At 35.6% G+C, this 17164-nt stretch overlaps 1 protein-coding gene across 1 annotated transcript; it reads right to left on the bottom strand.

Annotated features, from left to right (window-relative positions):
* Positions 1-218: 218 nt before the first annotated feature.
* Positions 219-17114, bottom strand: EFHB (EF-hand domain family member B). The gene is made up of 13 exons (XM_027451044.3): positions 16690-17114; positions 16349-16411; positions 15299-15442; positions 14054-14234; positions 13458-13568; positions 11297-11426; positions 10788-10871; positions 9227-9294; positions 7717-7871; positions 7217-7424; positions 6640-6843; positions 4770-4951; positions 219-2639 (listed from the first exon to the last, which is right to left on the bottom strand). The coding sequence occupies exons 1-13, from the start codon at positions 16753-16755 to the stop codon at positions 2484-2486; spliced, it is 1752 nt and encodes a 583-aa protein (XP_027306845.3). The 5' UTR covers positions 16756-17114; the 3' UTR covers positions 219-2483.
* Positions 17115-17164: the final 50 nt, after the last annotated feature.

Here is a 17164-nt window from a genome sequence, read left to right as displayed (position 1 = left end):
TTTAAAAGTTTATAAATGTATCTTTGAATTCATACATGTTGTAAAGACAAAAATGAAATATAAGAATCTTCACCAAGTCTCTGTGCATAAAGCATTTAACAAAAGGATTCAGGAACTCCACAGAATTAACTGGCTGTATCACAGAAATTAAATCTTTCAGAGGTCTCATAAGCATGTAATGGAAAACAAGAACCCATTAAGTAGAATTTACAGCTCTGTGCAGTGATTAAGCCTTTATTCTTCAAAAGAGTCAAGTTTAGGGGAACAGCACTTCAAGTTCATATAAAACACAAACTCAAAAGGAAACCTTTCGTATGCAGTTAGAAACATAGTTGCAAAAAAAGCCCGAACTGGTCTTTTTTTTTTTTATTATTATTATACATTTATTTAGCTGACTGCCCAAGAACAATGTTAAATCTGTTTCACTGACAAAGGAAAATATTCTACTGAAAGTAAAGAAATAAAAGTGGGTATCTTTACAGTAGATTCAAAAATATGGTATATAGTTTTTAGCTGCTGAACAAACACAAATCTCTTCTATGAATATTCACATCTGATTTTTTTCCCCATTTTTCTCTGAAGTAAGCTTAAACCTTTCACCCAAAATTTTCTGTTGAACAAGAACAGCAATATGTTCTTTAACAGTAATTCTGTTTGATGCTTTTGGAATTGGACCACATGAAGGTAAAAGTTTCTTCCCTCCCACCTTGTATGAGCAGAGGAGCTTTAGGGAATTGCACTGCGGTGGTTAAATCCTGACGCAATAAATGCAATTTTAAATTAGCAGTACATTCATCTTTCTGTCATGATTTCACTTCATATCGTCTGTCTGCTTTCTGCACACTTCCCGGTGCATGCAGGGAGATCCAGAAGGATGGGAAGGCAAGGCAACAAAAGCACAGAACAACTTTCATTCACAGCAGGAAAGATTTCCACCAACTGCTCCCTGGTGATACCAGAAAACACATTCTTTCTACTTGATGCAAGACAGCTACTATTAAAATGCTGCAATGATGATTAAAAAGATGAGTCACTGAACCCTTTGTTGCTAAAACCTCCGAATTACTTGACTCAGCATTTTCTGTTGTTACGTGATCAGAAGGGAGATGTTTTTGTACAAACCAATAAATTACAAGCTCCTAGAAAGTCTGTGAAGGAGTAAGCTCAACAATCACAAGTGCCACGTGAAAGAAAGCAACACAACTAAACTTTAAACTGACATTACACATTCATTGTTAGTAGTTAAAATAAATTGAACCTTTGCTTACATTTTAGAACTTGGTAACAATTTTGGCCACCAACATTAAAGATGTTAATAAAAAAATATGTTACAATGGCAAGATTTAAATCTTTTAAATCTTGCTATTGTAACATATTGGAAGCACTGATAGGTGAGAAAGCAATATCATTCCTGAAATCCTGTATTCTACTATCACATTGGACAAGGATTTTTCTTTTCAATTTTTTTTTCCAATTAAAAAGAAGAAAAAAAATCTAAAAGTAATTATTCTCACTGCCAATACCAAACACTTTCCATTTGTTTCATACCAAACTCAGTAAAGTAGGTAAAGAATGAACAATTCCATTCACAGTTGCAGATTTTACTATTATTTACTTTCCATTGTTTACTCTTACTTTACTTCATAATATATTCATTGAGATTTCCATAGTGATTCACAAGGGTTTGTCTATGATCACTATTCCCAAGAAATTGCACTAGCCAAAGGTGAACAGTTAGCACTCTGAAAGACCTCCCAAACTTCTCTGACTACTTAGTCTGTATTTTTATGTAACATGCACATATTCTTCTAAAAGCCCATTCTTTTTTATTGTGAAAATTCAAAACTAGTACCTAATAGCCATAAGCTGGGATATAGAATATGAGCCCTCTGCCACACAATTGGGCATTTATTTTTGCACTTAATAGATTGATTATTATGATGTCTACTTCATGAGAATGCATTAGACCCCCCCCACACACAACTAAGTATCTTACTGTAAAGCACTTTGTCACATGGATTTTTAAAAGCATCAAATAGCACCCTAGTCAGTTCTCTGTTTGCTACCATTTTACTAACAAGGAGTTATAGAACATTAGAAACAAGGCTAGATGTTTTTCTATCTTTAAGAGGTCTTGCAGAGAGAAAAAAAATCCTAAATGCACAAGTGTCCATTTCTAAAGTATTATGTAAAAAAAAAAAATGATAGAATAAAGAATGTAAGATAAAAATTTGAATTCCTTTCACAAATGTTGTACGTGTATCCTCTTTTCTTCATATGGACATCGGTTCCTAGTAATTGCAACTAGGGCAGAAACATTTATATAAATTTGTGGTGAATACAGTATTCAGAAAGACAATAAACAGTGAACTCTAGTTATATAAAAACATCTTATTTTAAATCTTTATTGTATTCAGCACCAGAATTATGACTGATGTCAATTTAAATATATGCATCACATGCACACAAAACAATTGCTAATTCTAGTCTTCGGGTGTTGCGTTTATCTCATCCAGTATATTCCTGACATTTTGTACACAAACCTCTTCTTCCTGTTGTTTCATACAGGCTTGCTTCCATATCTGTTCAAATCTTTCATCTGAAATGTTCATACCACTGTTGCGGAGAATTTGTGCAACCTACAAAATAACACAACTCAAGTAATTCTGGTTGGCATTTTCTTTAAACTATAGAGTCCAGCTCTTACATATATTGGCAAAGAATATTTTTCCTCTTTTAATTAAAACTACAGACCACGTCCTGCATCCTTAAAAAAAAAAAAAGAAGTTCCCTCAATTTAAGTGAAACAATCTTATTGGGATGAAAGCTGTAGTATATACAAAACTGACTTCACTTAAAAATATTGAAACAACTTCAACATTGAAAAATCAAATATAGCTGACACTGTAGGGACCATAAAGAACTGCATGTTCTTGTAACTCATCATATTAAAATACAATTCTGTCTTAGCTCATCAACAGCTGTAAAATAATCACTGACGATTGAGTTCACAGACAGGTTAATCTGGCCCTTACCTATTGTCAACATGATCATGTTGAATATAAATTACACACTACTACTAAGTTAAATAACTTCTATTCTCTTAAATTATGAATTCCACTGAAGAAAATAGACGCCCTACAGACACCCTGACTATAAAGCACTCTTTAAGCACTCTGACTATAGAGCATCTCTTCATAACACAAAAGAGAGTTCTCATTCATTTCTACAGGTCATTTCAAAAACTAATAGTATGACATGACTCCGGGTTTTCAAATACTTTAGTTAGCTATTACACATTTGAAAACATTAGGTTAGCTACTACACTTTTGAAAATATTAATATTCCATATCAAAATACTGCAGTGTTAGTGATAGTCTCTTGATTTAATCTATTTCACAAGTATTGGATGATTTAACACACTCAAAGATGGTTCAGTACTGCACGCTGTATAGCCTATATAGTCTACAATAGAGTATGACATCTCAGGCCACATTATAACTTCAGAGAAGAGCTCTATCTAATGCTTGACAGGTATAATGGGTTTCTCAATGAAGCATGAATTCTATTTACTGTTAGCTATATTCTGCATGCATGGATTTCCTGCTTCAGAGCTGGGTTATAAAATGGTAAGTGCTCATGTTCACGACATTCTGACAAGCCATTTTACGGATATTTATAGAACATGACAATACACTTTTATACTTAGCACTTTTACTTCTCCAGCCACTAATTAGCAACACCTTTTTCTGTAAAACATACACAAGTTTCAGACCCATTTTTTTATGACTGAATCTTTATCTAATAAAGTGACTAATAGAGATGGAGAGGTTGTCACGGCTTCTTTTTTCACTTTAGATTGGAATTTATTTATTTATTTTTTTTAGCATTTGTCTCATAAGTCATATTTCAAATGATGAACCTTATAAATCTTATATCTCTTCAAATAATGATCTATTAGTATTTTTTCATTAAAAAAGCATAGAAATAAAGAAGCCAAACAGTAAACAATACTGAATAAGGAGCAAAGCACCTTCCACTTATGATTGAAGAACTCTGAGCTGTGAGATAAGAGTGGTAGCAACCCACAGAGATATCAGACGGAAAAAAATTTAGTAATTTGCCATTAACAAAATCTGGGAGTTTGAGGGAAGACAGCCTGGGTAAAATTTTCCATTGAACATTCCTGTGTGATAGAAACTAGTTTTATACAGGTGTAAAATTCTTCCTTTGGGGCTTTTTTGTTTTGTTTTTTAAGACTATGTATTCTGTCTACTTATAGAACCATACAATAATGTCTGTTGAAAGAGATTTCTGGAGTTAATCTGTCTAACCATATAATCAAAGCAGGACTAACTTCACCACTAAACTATATTACCTAGGTCATTGCTCAGAAATTTGAATATGTCCAAGGATGGAAATATCACAGCTGCTCTGTTCTTCTCACATTGCAGAAATTAGGAAGACAGGCTGCAAAGCCCTAGATTAATTACCAACCCTCATTCAATACAGCATTTGAGCATGTGAGTAACAACTCAACATACTTCCTTCTATTACTTAAGGAAGTCAGATCTCAGTAAAATGAAGATCAACCATCTTTATGAAGAACTTTGAACGTGAAGACTATATACTTTTCAAGTGTCTGAATGGGTATAAAGAAAGATGGCAATGTTGGAACAATGAATTTTACAACTTATTAAATGATACAGCTTTCCACTACCATATATTACATTTGTCTTGGAAGAATGTTCCGAAGAAAAGTACCATACCTCTGCCTTTGGTCTTGTTTTAAAAAAGTCATTTTCATACACTCCCTTTTGACTGAAGACAGAAGGGAACAATAATGCATAAGCATTGGCCTCATCACCATAGTTAGTTCTGTCACTGATGCGGCGAATTCGAGGAGCAGGAATGTCTGAACGAATAGTTGGAATGCCACACACTGGATAATCTGTGGAAATCAATCAATAGCTAATATGGAAAAGCCTATCTGTAAAAATACTGCCAGGGAGGATATAACATTTTGCATTAGATGAGAGCAAATTTGATTTTTTGTCTACACAGCTTCAAGAGTTTCCTTCCCTTCTCTTTTTTTCTTATTTTTAGAATTCCTATCCCAAACTATATCATGTAGCTTGAGAACAGGAAATACTGCAACAATATCGGAGTACTTCAGTGAGAAACATTTTTAGATGATTCCAAGATGATCTTATCCTAAAATTACCACCTTAATTTCTCAAAAGCATAGAATCATGGAATGGTTTGAATTGGAAAGGAGTATAAAGATCATCTAATTCCACACATACACACCACAGGCAGAGGCACAATCTCCTAAATCAGGCTGCTCAAAATTTCACCCAACCTGGCCTTGAACACCTCCAGGGATGGGGCATCCACAACGTCTCCGGGCAGACTGTTCCAATACTTCACCACCCTCATAGTAGAGTTTCTTCCTGATGTCTAATCTAAATCTACCCGCTTTTAGTTTAAAGCCATTACCCATTGTCCTATCACTACTCTCCCCATCTTTCCTATAGGCTAGCTTTGGGTAGTGGAAGGCTGCTATAAGATCTCCCCAGAGCCTTCTCTTCTCTAGGCTGAACATCCCCAGCTCCTTCAGCCTGTCTTCATGATCAGAGGGCTGGAGCACCTCTCCTATCTTTGTGACCGTCCTCTGGACTTGCTCAAACAGGTCTACATCTTTCTTACATCGGGGGCCCCAGAACCAAACACAATACTCCATGTGAGGTCTAATAAGAGCAGAGTAGAAGGGAAGAATCACTTCCCATGACCTAATGGCCACACTTCTGATGCAGCCCAATATACAGTTGGCTGCAAGCACACATTACCAGCAGTAATTACCATTCACAAAACTGAATTACCATTCAGTTTTTCAATCGTCAACACCCTAAAGTCCTTTTCTGCCAGGCTGCTCTCAACTCACTCATCACCAAGCCTGTTCTTGTGCTTGGGATTGCCCTGACCCACGGTAAGTTCAAGAAGGTCAAGTAAAACGTCATGCATAAGGTTCATATGGGCCCACTTCTCAAGCCTGTCAAAGCTCTAAATCCCACTGTCCTTGTCACCAAAGATCACACAGAATCACAGAATCACAGAATTTCTAGGTTGGAAGAGACCTCAAGATCATCGAGTCCAACCTCTAACCTAACACTAACAGTCCCCACTAAATCGTTTTCAGTGTCATAGCTTTGTCACCAAAGATGTTAAATAATACTGATCCCAGTACTGATCCTTCAGGAACACTACGTGTCTCTGGTCTCCACCTGGACAGAGTTGTTGACTGCATCTCTTTGAATGTGACCACCTCAGTAATTTTTTATCCACTGAATCTTCTATCCACCAAACCCATGTCTCTCCAACATAGAGACAAAGATGTCACGTGGGACAATGTCAAAGGTTTTGCACATCTAGACTAAATTTCAAATTTTGAATGGATTATCCATGCCAAACATACAGGCCATGGCAACTTCCAAGCCACAATCCTAAACAAACCTAGATTAGATAAATTATTTCACTATCGTGCATTAGTAGTATCAGCACCAGCGTACTCTTCAAACCTGTTTCTGATTTTGCCTTAAATAATGCTTAGAAGTGAGTGGTACAGTCCACTGTACTTACAGGTTGTTGGGAGACCACCTACTACAGCATTATACTGAGAAGAAGTTGTTTGATAATCTGCAAATACACTGTCTGTTGGTCTTGTAAGTGTTTTTGGTGTCTTTTCTGAGCTTCCTGGTTCTTTTAATACAAGATCTTCCTGCTTCAGCAGTGGTTCATCATCTGTACTTGTGCCAGACAGAGCAGAAACATTTATTTTTTTCCCTGTAAGCAAAAATTATGGAACAACCAGGATTTATTATAAAGCAAGAGGTAAAAAGAAACAAATAATAATAAAAAAACAGCATTGCTTGAATCCTTGAGAAACTATAAGGTAGATGACATAAAATAATTAATTTGCATATTTTATAATGATTCTTTGAAATTTTTACTTTCTCCAAATGCAACAAAACTCCTGGGTTCTGAAATACATTTATATCTAAGGTTCTCCCATCTCCTGCTACCACTGGCTGGCAGGAAAGGATTCTCGGCATCCTGTTCTTCTAAAGAAGCACCTACTCTGCTTCGGCAGGGTCCTTTCAATAGCTGTTGTAGGAACAAGATCATCCACACAGTTTTCCAGTATTAACTCACCTACCTCCTGTAATTATTTTTTCTTCAAATTCTTTAACAGCCATTTTGTCTTTCCAGTTAAGAAAGTTTGCAAACTCCAGATAACTGATCAGACCATCTTTATCCAAATCACAATAGTCAAATAAGGAATCCAAGAGCTCATCATCTAGGTTCAGATTAAGCTGAAAACAGGACTTCCGCAGGTCATCTTTGTCTATCATTCCATCACCATTCTATTATAAATAAAACAGTTGTTACAACAGCTATTATAAAAATGTACCAAAAAATCTCAAATCACTATTTGCATTGAAAATTATTAACTATTCTTGTGTTCAGATTTTGAATTTAAATTTACTCATGGTTTCTTTTTGTGCTCAGCAATCTAATCATATATCTTGAGGCAAAACCAAGATTCCTTTTGAAAGTCAGGCATCAACCATTCCATTATTACTGTTTCTTCATGTCTGTATCTCCATGACACAGAAGAGCTAACATCAAACTTTTTTTTTTTTTTAAAGCACTAACCTTATCATAATGCCTAAATGCTTCTAGCAACATATCAAAATTTTCATAGTTAGCTTTCTTCAAACTTTGCCGAACTGCAGCTAGCACAGCTCTTTCTCTGTCTTTACCACGGAGGAACTCACTTGGAGCCCTACAGTGAAGAAGATCACCAACTCCTATAAAAAAATAAATACTTCCTCAATTAGTTGCACACATACAGAAAACAGACATTTTAAAAAATGGCTTAGAGACCTGAGAAGAACTTCAGTTTCAAGATGCTGATTTTCAGCACTGCTGAACATTTGATATAGCCATCCAAGATTAAATGGTCCACATGATGATTTCACTACTCACATGCAGTTAACATTGAACATTTTGAAACATCTTAATATAACTTCACAAATCCATTCATTGCTACCAAAAGTTTCTGAGAGAAATAAGAGTTATTCTATGTCCAGGTAGTTGAGAGCAAAAAATATATATATTATTAATCTACCATTTCAAATCTGTCATGTTGCAAGATACTTGCAGGAATCAATGGAATATGCAATGTAATATTTCAAGTACTTTTATATCAGTAATTTCTAAAAAGACAAGGTACTATTTTTGTGTTATTCTTACCATTTCTTATGTATACTAACACTGTTAGGTAGGTTTCAAACACTTTGATACACTGATCTACAGTTTTCATCCAAGTCCTCACCATTACCTTGAAGTCACTTTCTGGAGCACAAGAAGTTAATTCAGAGTCCAGTTATTATACAGTAGTAGTTCATCTAATCCCATGCAAACAGAAGCATGCATGCATTACTTTCTACTTGTTAAGAAGGATTTAGCTGCCATTCTGCCTTCCTTTAACATTGTTTGACCAGTTCTTCTGAAGTTCCTTATAGGACAACCATACCTACACATTCAATATATTTAACTTTATTACCTTGCATAGTAAAGCATGTAGAATGCTTTATAGCACGGGCTTATGTAGAATTTAAACAAAGTTCTCTGGTCTTGACTAATTAAATAATTTTGAGCCACTTACATAGTTTGCTTCTTAATTATTCACTGCATTTCCAAACCATTAGTAGTTACATTAAAATATCATCAATTCCAACAACTACTATTTGAGTTGAGTAGCTTTCAAAATTTCACCATAATAAAAGTTTTTATTGTTTTGTCTACCACCTTCAATAAATTCTTATTTTAATCATCTATTACTTGCTATTTTTACTCTTTTTGTAGAAATACTAGAAAAATCATTATGAGGAAAGACACAATTTAACTTTGTTACTTAAATGTCAATATGAGCTTCCTGCCTTCTTCTTTGCTTCCTATTTCATTTCCATTCAGATACAGGGGCTTAAAAATCAAAAATTGCCAAACCAAATTTTCCTTATTCTTTCTCAAATTGCCCCTCAGAAAACTTAGTATTACCTCTAGGATCATAAGAAAATTATTCACTACACAATTAACAGTAACTACGTCAAATTAATTTCATCAACAAGATAAGATTTTATTCTGCTGCTACAAGACTTACCACATTCATCTGGACGGAGTAACATTCCAAACGTATGGCCTGGGGGAACATTCATAGTTTCTGCTATACTGCCAATATGCACATTTCTTTGTTAATTGTAAAGTAGTTTATTAACAGTAAAAATAAACCTTAAGCTATTAGTAAAGAAATGTGATCATCTGTCATATAATTAGGAATGACACATATAGTTAACCTGAAATTTTTCATCACTACTTGAAGTTGCAACTGCAGAAAAGCATCCCTTTATAAACCTACTTAGAACATTTGCTGCTAAACACAACAAAATGTAAACATTACTAATTAGAAATGTTTAAAAAGATAAAAAAAAACAAACAAAAAAACATTCTACTGCTAAAATAATTTCTCTATGATAATGACAGAAATAAGTGAGGAAAAACCCTTACAGCACACCTGTCAGATATTAATAATGTTTAATTTTTGGACAAACCAGATCTCCAACTGAATCAATGCCTCTGAATAAACTACTTTTGGCTACAGTGTAAAGGTTTAATCACATCTCTGCTTTTTCATAAGCAAGGCTGTATCTACAAAGAATAGTAACCAAGCCAATTTTCTCTAGAAAATTTGGCCCCATTTTTTTTTTTTTTAAACAGAAAATTAAGATGATGTTGTTAACATTAAAAATTTATTCCTTAATTTGAAAAAGATTCAACATTAATTTTTCTGCATGTTTAATAATTAAAGCTTTGTTACATGAATCAGAAAACACCATCGAATTTGAAAAGAGTTTTTTGTTGTTTTTGTTCTAAGCAAGAAAAGAAAAATCCTACTGAGAGATGGAAGCACAGTAATCTAAATACTACTAGGTGCAATTTTCTCTAATAATTTTCCTATAACAAACAGGATTGGGATGATGTAAAATTCACAAAAGAAACTGAGCTTTGTTTCTAACTGGTAATATTAGTGCTGAATTTGAGCTTGCACTGCAACCTAGATTCCCTGACTAATTACACTGCCTCACGTTGCTCACAATCCAGATCTCCTTGGCAGTAAGCACACCATGAAGGTCACAGGAGAAAGTGACTCTCCCTACAGAAAGGAGAAACATTCACCAAGGTACATAGGTACCAAGGGCACAGTCTCCAGAGTCACTTAAGCCTGTGATCTTGAGCTTAAAATTAAATTTGGCTACCAAAGTCAATAATGTTGTTTGTGGGTCTCCAACTATACAGAAATACCAAGCAACTGCAAAGACAGCCTTTGTATACATTCAGCATATATTCAGCAGTATGGATACAGACAGACAGTATACACTCAGGAACCCCAGACTTACAGCATTGCTGGATCCTGACCACTATTTGCCTTAAGACAACTGCAATGCTCCATAAACATTGTTTTGTGAACTTAAAAAACTGTTACACATCACCAGTTCATGAAGCGTTGTAATGCCTCAACTGAGATTAAGACATGCTGCTAGATAACGTTACAATTTAGTGTCATGTCCTTTTCTATATGAATACAGGTGATCTAAAACAAGACATTGGAGACTTGGCATATGGGAGTGAAATTTTGTTCTTGGAAGGTATCTTTGCTTACTTACGGATCAAGGACTTTTCCAACTTGAGGTTGAAATTTTTCCTTGAAATCATCACTTCTTTTGGATACAATTTTTGCTGCTTTTTTCCTATAAAATTTGAATATAATTCTCAAACAGTTGTTTAATAGTATTCAATAACTGCTCAATAACATTCAAAAATACTATATGCTAGAAGAAAACAGCAACTCTTTCACATGAAAAGCAAATTGAGTAATTGAGAAGTTTCGCTATTTCAAAAATCAGAGGCATTACCTTTAAAAAAAAAAAATTAAAAAATTAATAAAGAGGCCCAACTTAAAAGTAATGTTGAAGAAATGCCAAGCATTGTGCTGCCATACTATGGTAGAACAGAATAATTTATCCAAATCAGAAAAATACTTCTTGCATTTTCTATTCAGTCCAATATGTCTAACAAGCCAAAGGACAGGATTGCAAGATGTAAAATTATATTCAAATATGAAGACTATTCTTTAAAACTCACACCTTTAATTAGTTAACTGATGGCAACTTACCACTGCAGATCACAGAGCCAATTTAAGGATTTGGATACATTTCGTCCATCTTTGAAGTGAGGGGTTTCTATTCCATATGCAAAAGACTTGTTGAAGTTTGGTGAGTCATACTTTCTATTTATTGCTTCTCCTGCAGTGAGGGGAGATGGGAAGAGAAACATTTTGATTTGTTTAAAATACTTCAGAAAGAGAAATATACTAACACACTAAAATAGATACCTTCATTCATAAAACAGTAAATAAAAGCAAATAACTAATTAACAATTCTTTTCAAAGACATAAAATTTGTGTAACACATACACTACTTATTAAGTAATTAAGATTAATTTCATTGTCAAAAGAAAGGACAAAAGGCAACAAAAAAGCCTCAGAAACTATCCAAGTTATAAAATAGTTGGATATCCATTAGCCTTTATTCAGAAGTAAAAGAAGGGGTAAAGACAAGTCCAACAGAATTAATGAAAAAATACCAGATTGCCTAATCATGCAAACAAAAGTACCTTATGTCTGTACTCAGGCAAAAACATACATCAAATACCATCAAATTTATTGTTTAAAAAAATAATACTAAAAAGAAAAAAAATATTTTGATCTGCTGCACTTTTAGATATACTCTTGCTATATTGACTTCAATAGGAATATTTCCACTGACTTCACAGTAAACAAGATGTTGCCCTACTTTTTATTACACCTATTAATACAGCTTTGCCTGTAAAATGAAGTTTCACATACTAGAACATCACATGCTTGTAGTTTGCTTACACAAAGTATTTATTTTTCCTGCACTTTCAATCACCTTTGGAAAAGAATTGCAATTAAAACTTTCAAAAAACATTATTCATGCACACTTTTTAAGAAAGGCTTCCTCTGTCTGTATTTCAGCATGGGATTTTTGTGTTATTGTTCAAAACTGGAACACAGAGTTGAGTTTTTTTATTCCTTCTACATAAACAGTCTTCTAACTGCTCAGTTGGCTTGACCTCTCCATGATCTTGTGCATAGAAGTTATAAAAGAGACAGAAATAGGTAATTCCACTAGAACACCTAATAAAGTTAGGGAGGAGGGGAAATAACATTACAAGTTTCACCAATTTAGAGCAATAGCACCATATTCTGCACAAGCAGAATTTCTCAGTGAGAGAACAATGTACCATAATTTCACTTCTCCATAAGAGCATCCATATGAAGGTTACATTATTACAACTGAAATATTTGTATCACAGTTTCTTACAGGTTGGGCCACCACCTACAAAATTATTGGTAATAGCACAATGGGTAATTTTATTGTAATGCTAATTTCATAGACCAGCAACATAAGTCTCACAGTGTAAGTGGAACAGATGGAAGTGGGAAAAATAGAAGTGGCAGCAAAAGTAACACGTCCTGCATATTTGTCACTCTGTTCCCATGTATGAGATAAAGGGTAACCTACAGTGAGCAGACCACTTTAAGTAAGTATAGCCTCCAAAGTCTGAAGCAATTCTTCAGACTTTGTAAAGCCCACTGGAAGGGCAGAGACCAAGACTGCAGAACAGATGTGCAGGCACTGCAAGCTGAGGAACTTGCATTCCAGAGAGACAGGCAGCAGCCTGAAATTCCTTGATGTAAACAGAGCTTGATGTTGAGCTTCCTGTCAAGAAGTCTAGGTGACCTGAAATTTTGTTTAGATCCTAATAAAACACAAAGGTATAAAGTACTAGGATGAGTTAGGCTTACAGTGTGCGATCTAAACCTGATTGCTCTCAAAGGCATAGACAATGGCAAACTCACTAACCAACTAGAGCATAAAGTTTTTTCCTTTTTGAAAGTAGCATGCTTTTCAAATTGCACCCAAAAGAAATCAGTCTTTCAACTCCATTATTAATCTCTTACACTACCTACTACACCCACAACGAAGTGACCTACCATTATAGAAACAATAAGTGTTCTTTCAGCTGTATATCTGATTTTTTTCACATCATTACTTTTAAAAATAATATTAGTAATGAATAATAGTAATATAATAATAGTAAAGATGTAAAAAGTAAAAAGTAATAGCTTATATCTTAAAAAAAAAAAAAAAAAAAGTAATTCCCAATAAGTTTTGAAGACACAAAGAGGTTCAATTAACATTATTCATATTAGGTCTTTTTATAGGACTTCTTACTAGCCTTGAACATACCCGCATAATAATCATTGTGCGACACAACGTACAGATCATGTCCTTTTCTGGTTTCTTCATCTACTTCCTCAAACGTTTTTGGTGGATTTATAAGCTCTCCAGCTGGTGCATCTGAAAAGCAATGAACATATATACAGGTTTGCTTGTTTTTAAATTTTAAACAACATCCTGTTAAAGGAGATGCTAATAATGTGGAAGTACGATGCTTCCACCAAACTAGAACAGCAGTATGAATCTCACAGCATGATAATATGGGACTAAGTCAGAGAAACTGAGATGAGCCTAATTGTTGCAAGCAGATTACATTGTCAACACATATGTTACTAGCTCCGATCTGTGGAGGAAAGATTCACAGGTCAAGGTAATATCTTTTATTAGACCCTTAAAAAAAAGCCCTAGTAGTTACAAAACATTTTCAGGAGCCTGTTTTTTCATCATTACTGAAAGATACTAGTATATTTTTATCCATTTCAATACCCCTTATAATAAGTTTTCTATTAAACCAGAACTTTTGGTAGCATACAATATATGCTAAATATTAAGTTACAGGTTATCTCATACTTAGGAGAACCATTTTTAACACTAAGTTTTCCTACCTTGGATGATTTTTGTTCCGAATGTGGTATTAGTTATATCTAAGCCCTTAGGTAACATAGGAGATTGATCATGTGATTTGCCCAAGGGTGCTTCACGGTTACTAAAGTAGATTGCTTCTTTTCTATCTTGTATTTTTTGTTGAAAATTAGTTTTAGGAAGTGGATTTATCAGTGAAGCTGCCTAAAGAGGTCACAAACAACATAAAAGGCAGAAAAACAAACAAATTTTAATCATTCACACATCAGTACAGCTACCTCCTCAAACACACACAAGAACAGCAGTTTGATAGTAAGAGTTGCAATGAGATCTTAGATGATCAGAGTGACCTAAATTTATCTACCAAGTTGCAAAACACAACTGCATTGTGAGGTAAGGTCACTAATAATCAATGGTATGTTAAATCTCCAGAAACAAAATACATATTATAAAACAGAACTTTTTAATTTTATGCAAGTTTTTTCCTCTTGATAAACAAAATTCCAGACTGCATCCTCTCAGAACAACAATAACAAAAAAAGTGTTTAAAAATGTCAAAACAGGGAACTTTGATCTTCTCAAGTCATTTTATTTTTCAGACTACCCATCAAGGTAATCCAAAAGAGGGCTTATTATTGACCTGCTGCCAAAATGAATGAGCAATCTGTATTTACTAACACCAATTGTTATTTTTATAGATGAATTATTTGAACAATGGTTATGAGATAAAAATCATCAATGAGCTCTTTGGTTGTTTGATTACATCTTAGAAAAATAAGTTGAGAGGACTACACACAAAACAGGCTGCCATATCCAAAATAGCATTTTTTATCTAATAAAATCATTTTCAACTCAAAAGTTAGATAATACAGAAAAATTGTGCTGAGAATATGAGTATATTCTCAGATCATAGTTCTCTTGTTAAGAGCTAAACAGATTTTACCTCTGTTGTTAGGAAAGAGGAAAGCAGAAAAATTTGTGGGTAGAAGACAGTTAAATGTTGAAATGAAATGAATAATTCAGTAGTCATTGCAAAAGTTATTCAACAGAAGTGATTGAACTTCAACTACTTTCCTATTTCAATTATACTAACTAAATCTTATGAATTGACCTCAGACTTCACATAATTCACAGCAGCAGTGAAATGCCACAAAGAGATCACTCAGCTACAAACCTTTATCCCTGATCACGAAGAAATCAGTTGCTTTTACTAAGTACATTCTTAAGCAGTTCATTCTTAAACAAAAGGAAACAAAACACATTCTTACACCAAGTGAAGAACGTGACTGTATGCCATGTGTCAAGTGAGCTGCAATGTCAGGATCATCTGCTCTGCCATAGAATATTCTTTCTGCACCAGGAGCTGGATTTGTCGTATTTCGAAACTTTCGCACAATAGTTGGAGTAATAGGCTATATACAAGGCAAAGAAAAAACAGTTTTACAGCAGTTTTCCATAAAATATTAATGAAAAGAAAACATACCACAGCCAATTCAGTGTGATTCCACAAATGTAAGAGCAAAATAGAAAGACATTTTAAGACAATAAAACATGCCTGCATTCCTGCAGATCTTAACATTCTGAACGCAAGGCCTACACAGCCCAGCTTAAATTTAATCACACCACCAGCAGAAGTCACGAGAGAATGCCTAAATTTCACATTTCTGGTTTAGGCTTTAAGATGAACAACAGCTTCTTTACGTGTGTTATGTTACAAGCTTCAGAAACAGGCAGCATAATTCACAAGTCCCTCATCAGTGCGTCAGTTTCAGAAATGGCTTTAACCACCGTTTTGTTTATTAAGCACATTTAAAAGGATAGATGACACTAAGGGGATGCTGGTGTTTCAAAGGCCTCTGCCTCTTCAGGAACACCGGGAAGGGCCAGCAGGGATCACAACTCAAACAGGGCAGCCTTAATAAAGTAGAAGGTCCTCCATCAGAAGTCATAATGATCACTGTAATTGTATCTACAGCAAAAAAAAACAGTAAAATAATTCTCTTTAATCCTGCCTAAGGAGGCATGTTGAATTTTGTGAAACACACAGATGGAAAAATAACTACCAGAAACATCTTAGCATCCTGGTAGCTTCTTTAGCTAGTAGCTTCTTTCCTTTAAATAGAAACTATTAATATCTAAAAAATTGAAGTTAGCAATTTCTAAACAGACGGGAAAAAATTGCCAAGGTTTCACCCATTATTTATAAAAACGGCATGAACAGAAGTAACATATTTTGGGCCTGTCTATCATATAGGCACAATCAGTCAGATGAAATTATCACAGAAGCTTAACACGGAGCATCTGAAAAGTGAACTCACCCTGGGTACAATCTCAGTGAGGCAACGCGCAGCCGTATCGCCGGTAGAAAGCAACTTCCCAGCCTATGCAACGCAACCGAAAAATAAGGTGTAACCAAGTCAAACTGGTCAAACTGGGTTGTGACACCTCACGCAAGGTGTTGCCGAACCGTCCACATGATGACACAACGGAGCCCACGGCTTTATTTTGGGGGCAAGGCGGGATCGCAGTGAGTGCAGCCCACCGGCTGCCCCCGCTGCAGCCTTTTCCCTCAGCCCACAGCCAGACCGCGGTGCTGGGAAGGTGCAGAAAGCGGGCGGGCAGCACCTAGGGTCCCCCCCAGCCCAGCGCTGGCACTCACGGCTGAGATGTGCGGAAACCTGTCTGTGAACCGCCCCTCGTACACCGGCCGCAGCGGCCCCGCCATGGCGGCGCGGGGCCCTCACCGCTGGCCTGGTAACGGCCGCGCCCCGGGCGGCACCGCCGGCTCCTGCCGAGCCTCCCTCACGGCCAGCGCCCGCCGACGGCCTCCTGGCCGCGGCCCCTCGGGAGGAACGCTAATGCGGGCGTTAATTTGCCTTGTGGAAACGGGCAGAGATTAGCTCAGAAAAGCAGCTTTGGTAAACCCGACCAACTTTCACTGCCGCTTAGAAGCCCAGCTGCTTTCAGTAAGCCTAGCTCGCTCTCAGGTGACGCTTAGTGAACGCTCGCTTTCCTCCCAGCGAGACATCTAAATTTAATCGCATCCTGTTCCATTCTCCATCCATCCATGTGCCATTCTCCATCCTCCTTTGATGGCAAAGCTGATTTTTCGGTAAACATACAGACCTTACCCA

This window comes from Anas platyrhynchos, chromosome 2 (genome assembly GCF_047663525.1).
Source record: "Anas platyrhynchos isolate ZD024472 breed Pekin duck chromosome 2, IASCAAS_PekinDuck_T2T, whole genome shotgun sequence".
In the NCBI taxonomy this organism is placed as follows: Eukaryota; Metazoa; Chordata; class Aves; order Anseriformes; family Anatidae; genus Anas; species Anas platyrhynchos.
The sequence above is the reverse complement of the archived record's forward strand: the minus strand, read 5'-3'. Positions and strand labels throughout refer to the sequence as shown.

What these genes read in the sequence shown, in the direction of transcription:
- EFHB (XM_027451044.3), bottom strand. Translation starts at nt 16,755, where the DNA reads ATGGCGGGGCCGCTGCGGCCGGTGTACGAGGGGCGGTTCACAGACAGG. An exon ending in GTTGGAAAAGTCCTTGATCC is followed by an intron (nt 9,295 to 10,787) that starts GTAAGTAAGCAA and finishes GCATATTGGCAG; the next exon opens with TATAGCAGAAACTATGAATG. An exon ending in AAACAAGACCAAAGGCAGAG is followed by an intron (nt 2,640 to 4,769) that starts GTATGGTACTTT and finishes GTTATTTTGTAG; the next exon opens with GTTGCACAAATTCTCCGCAA.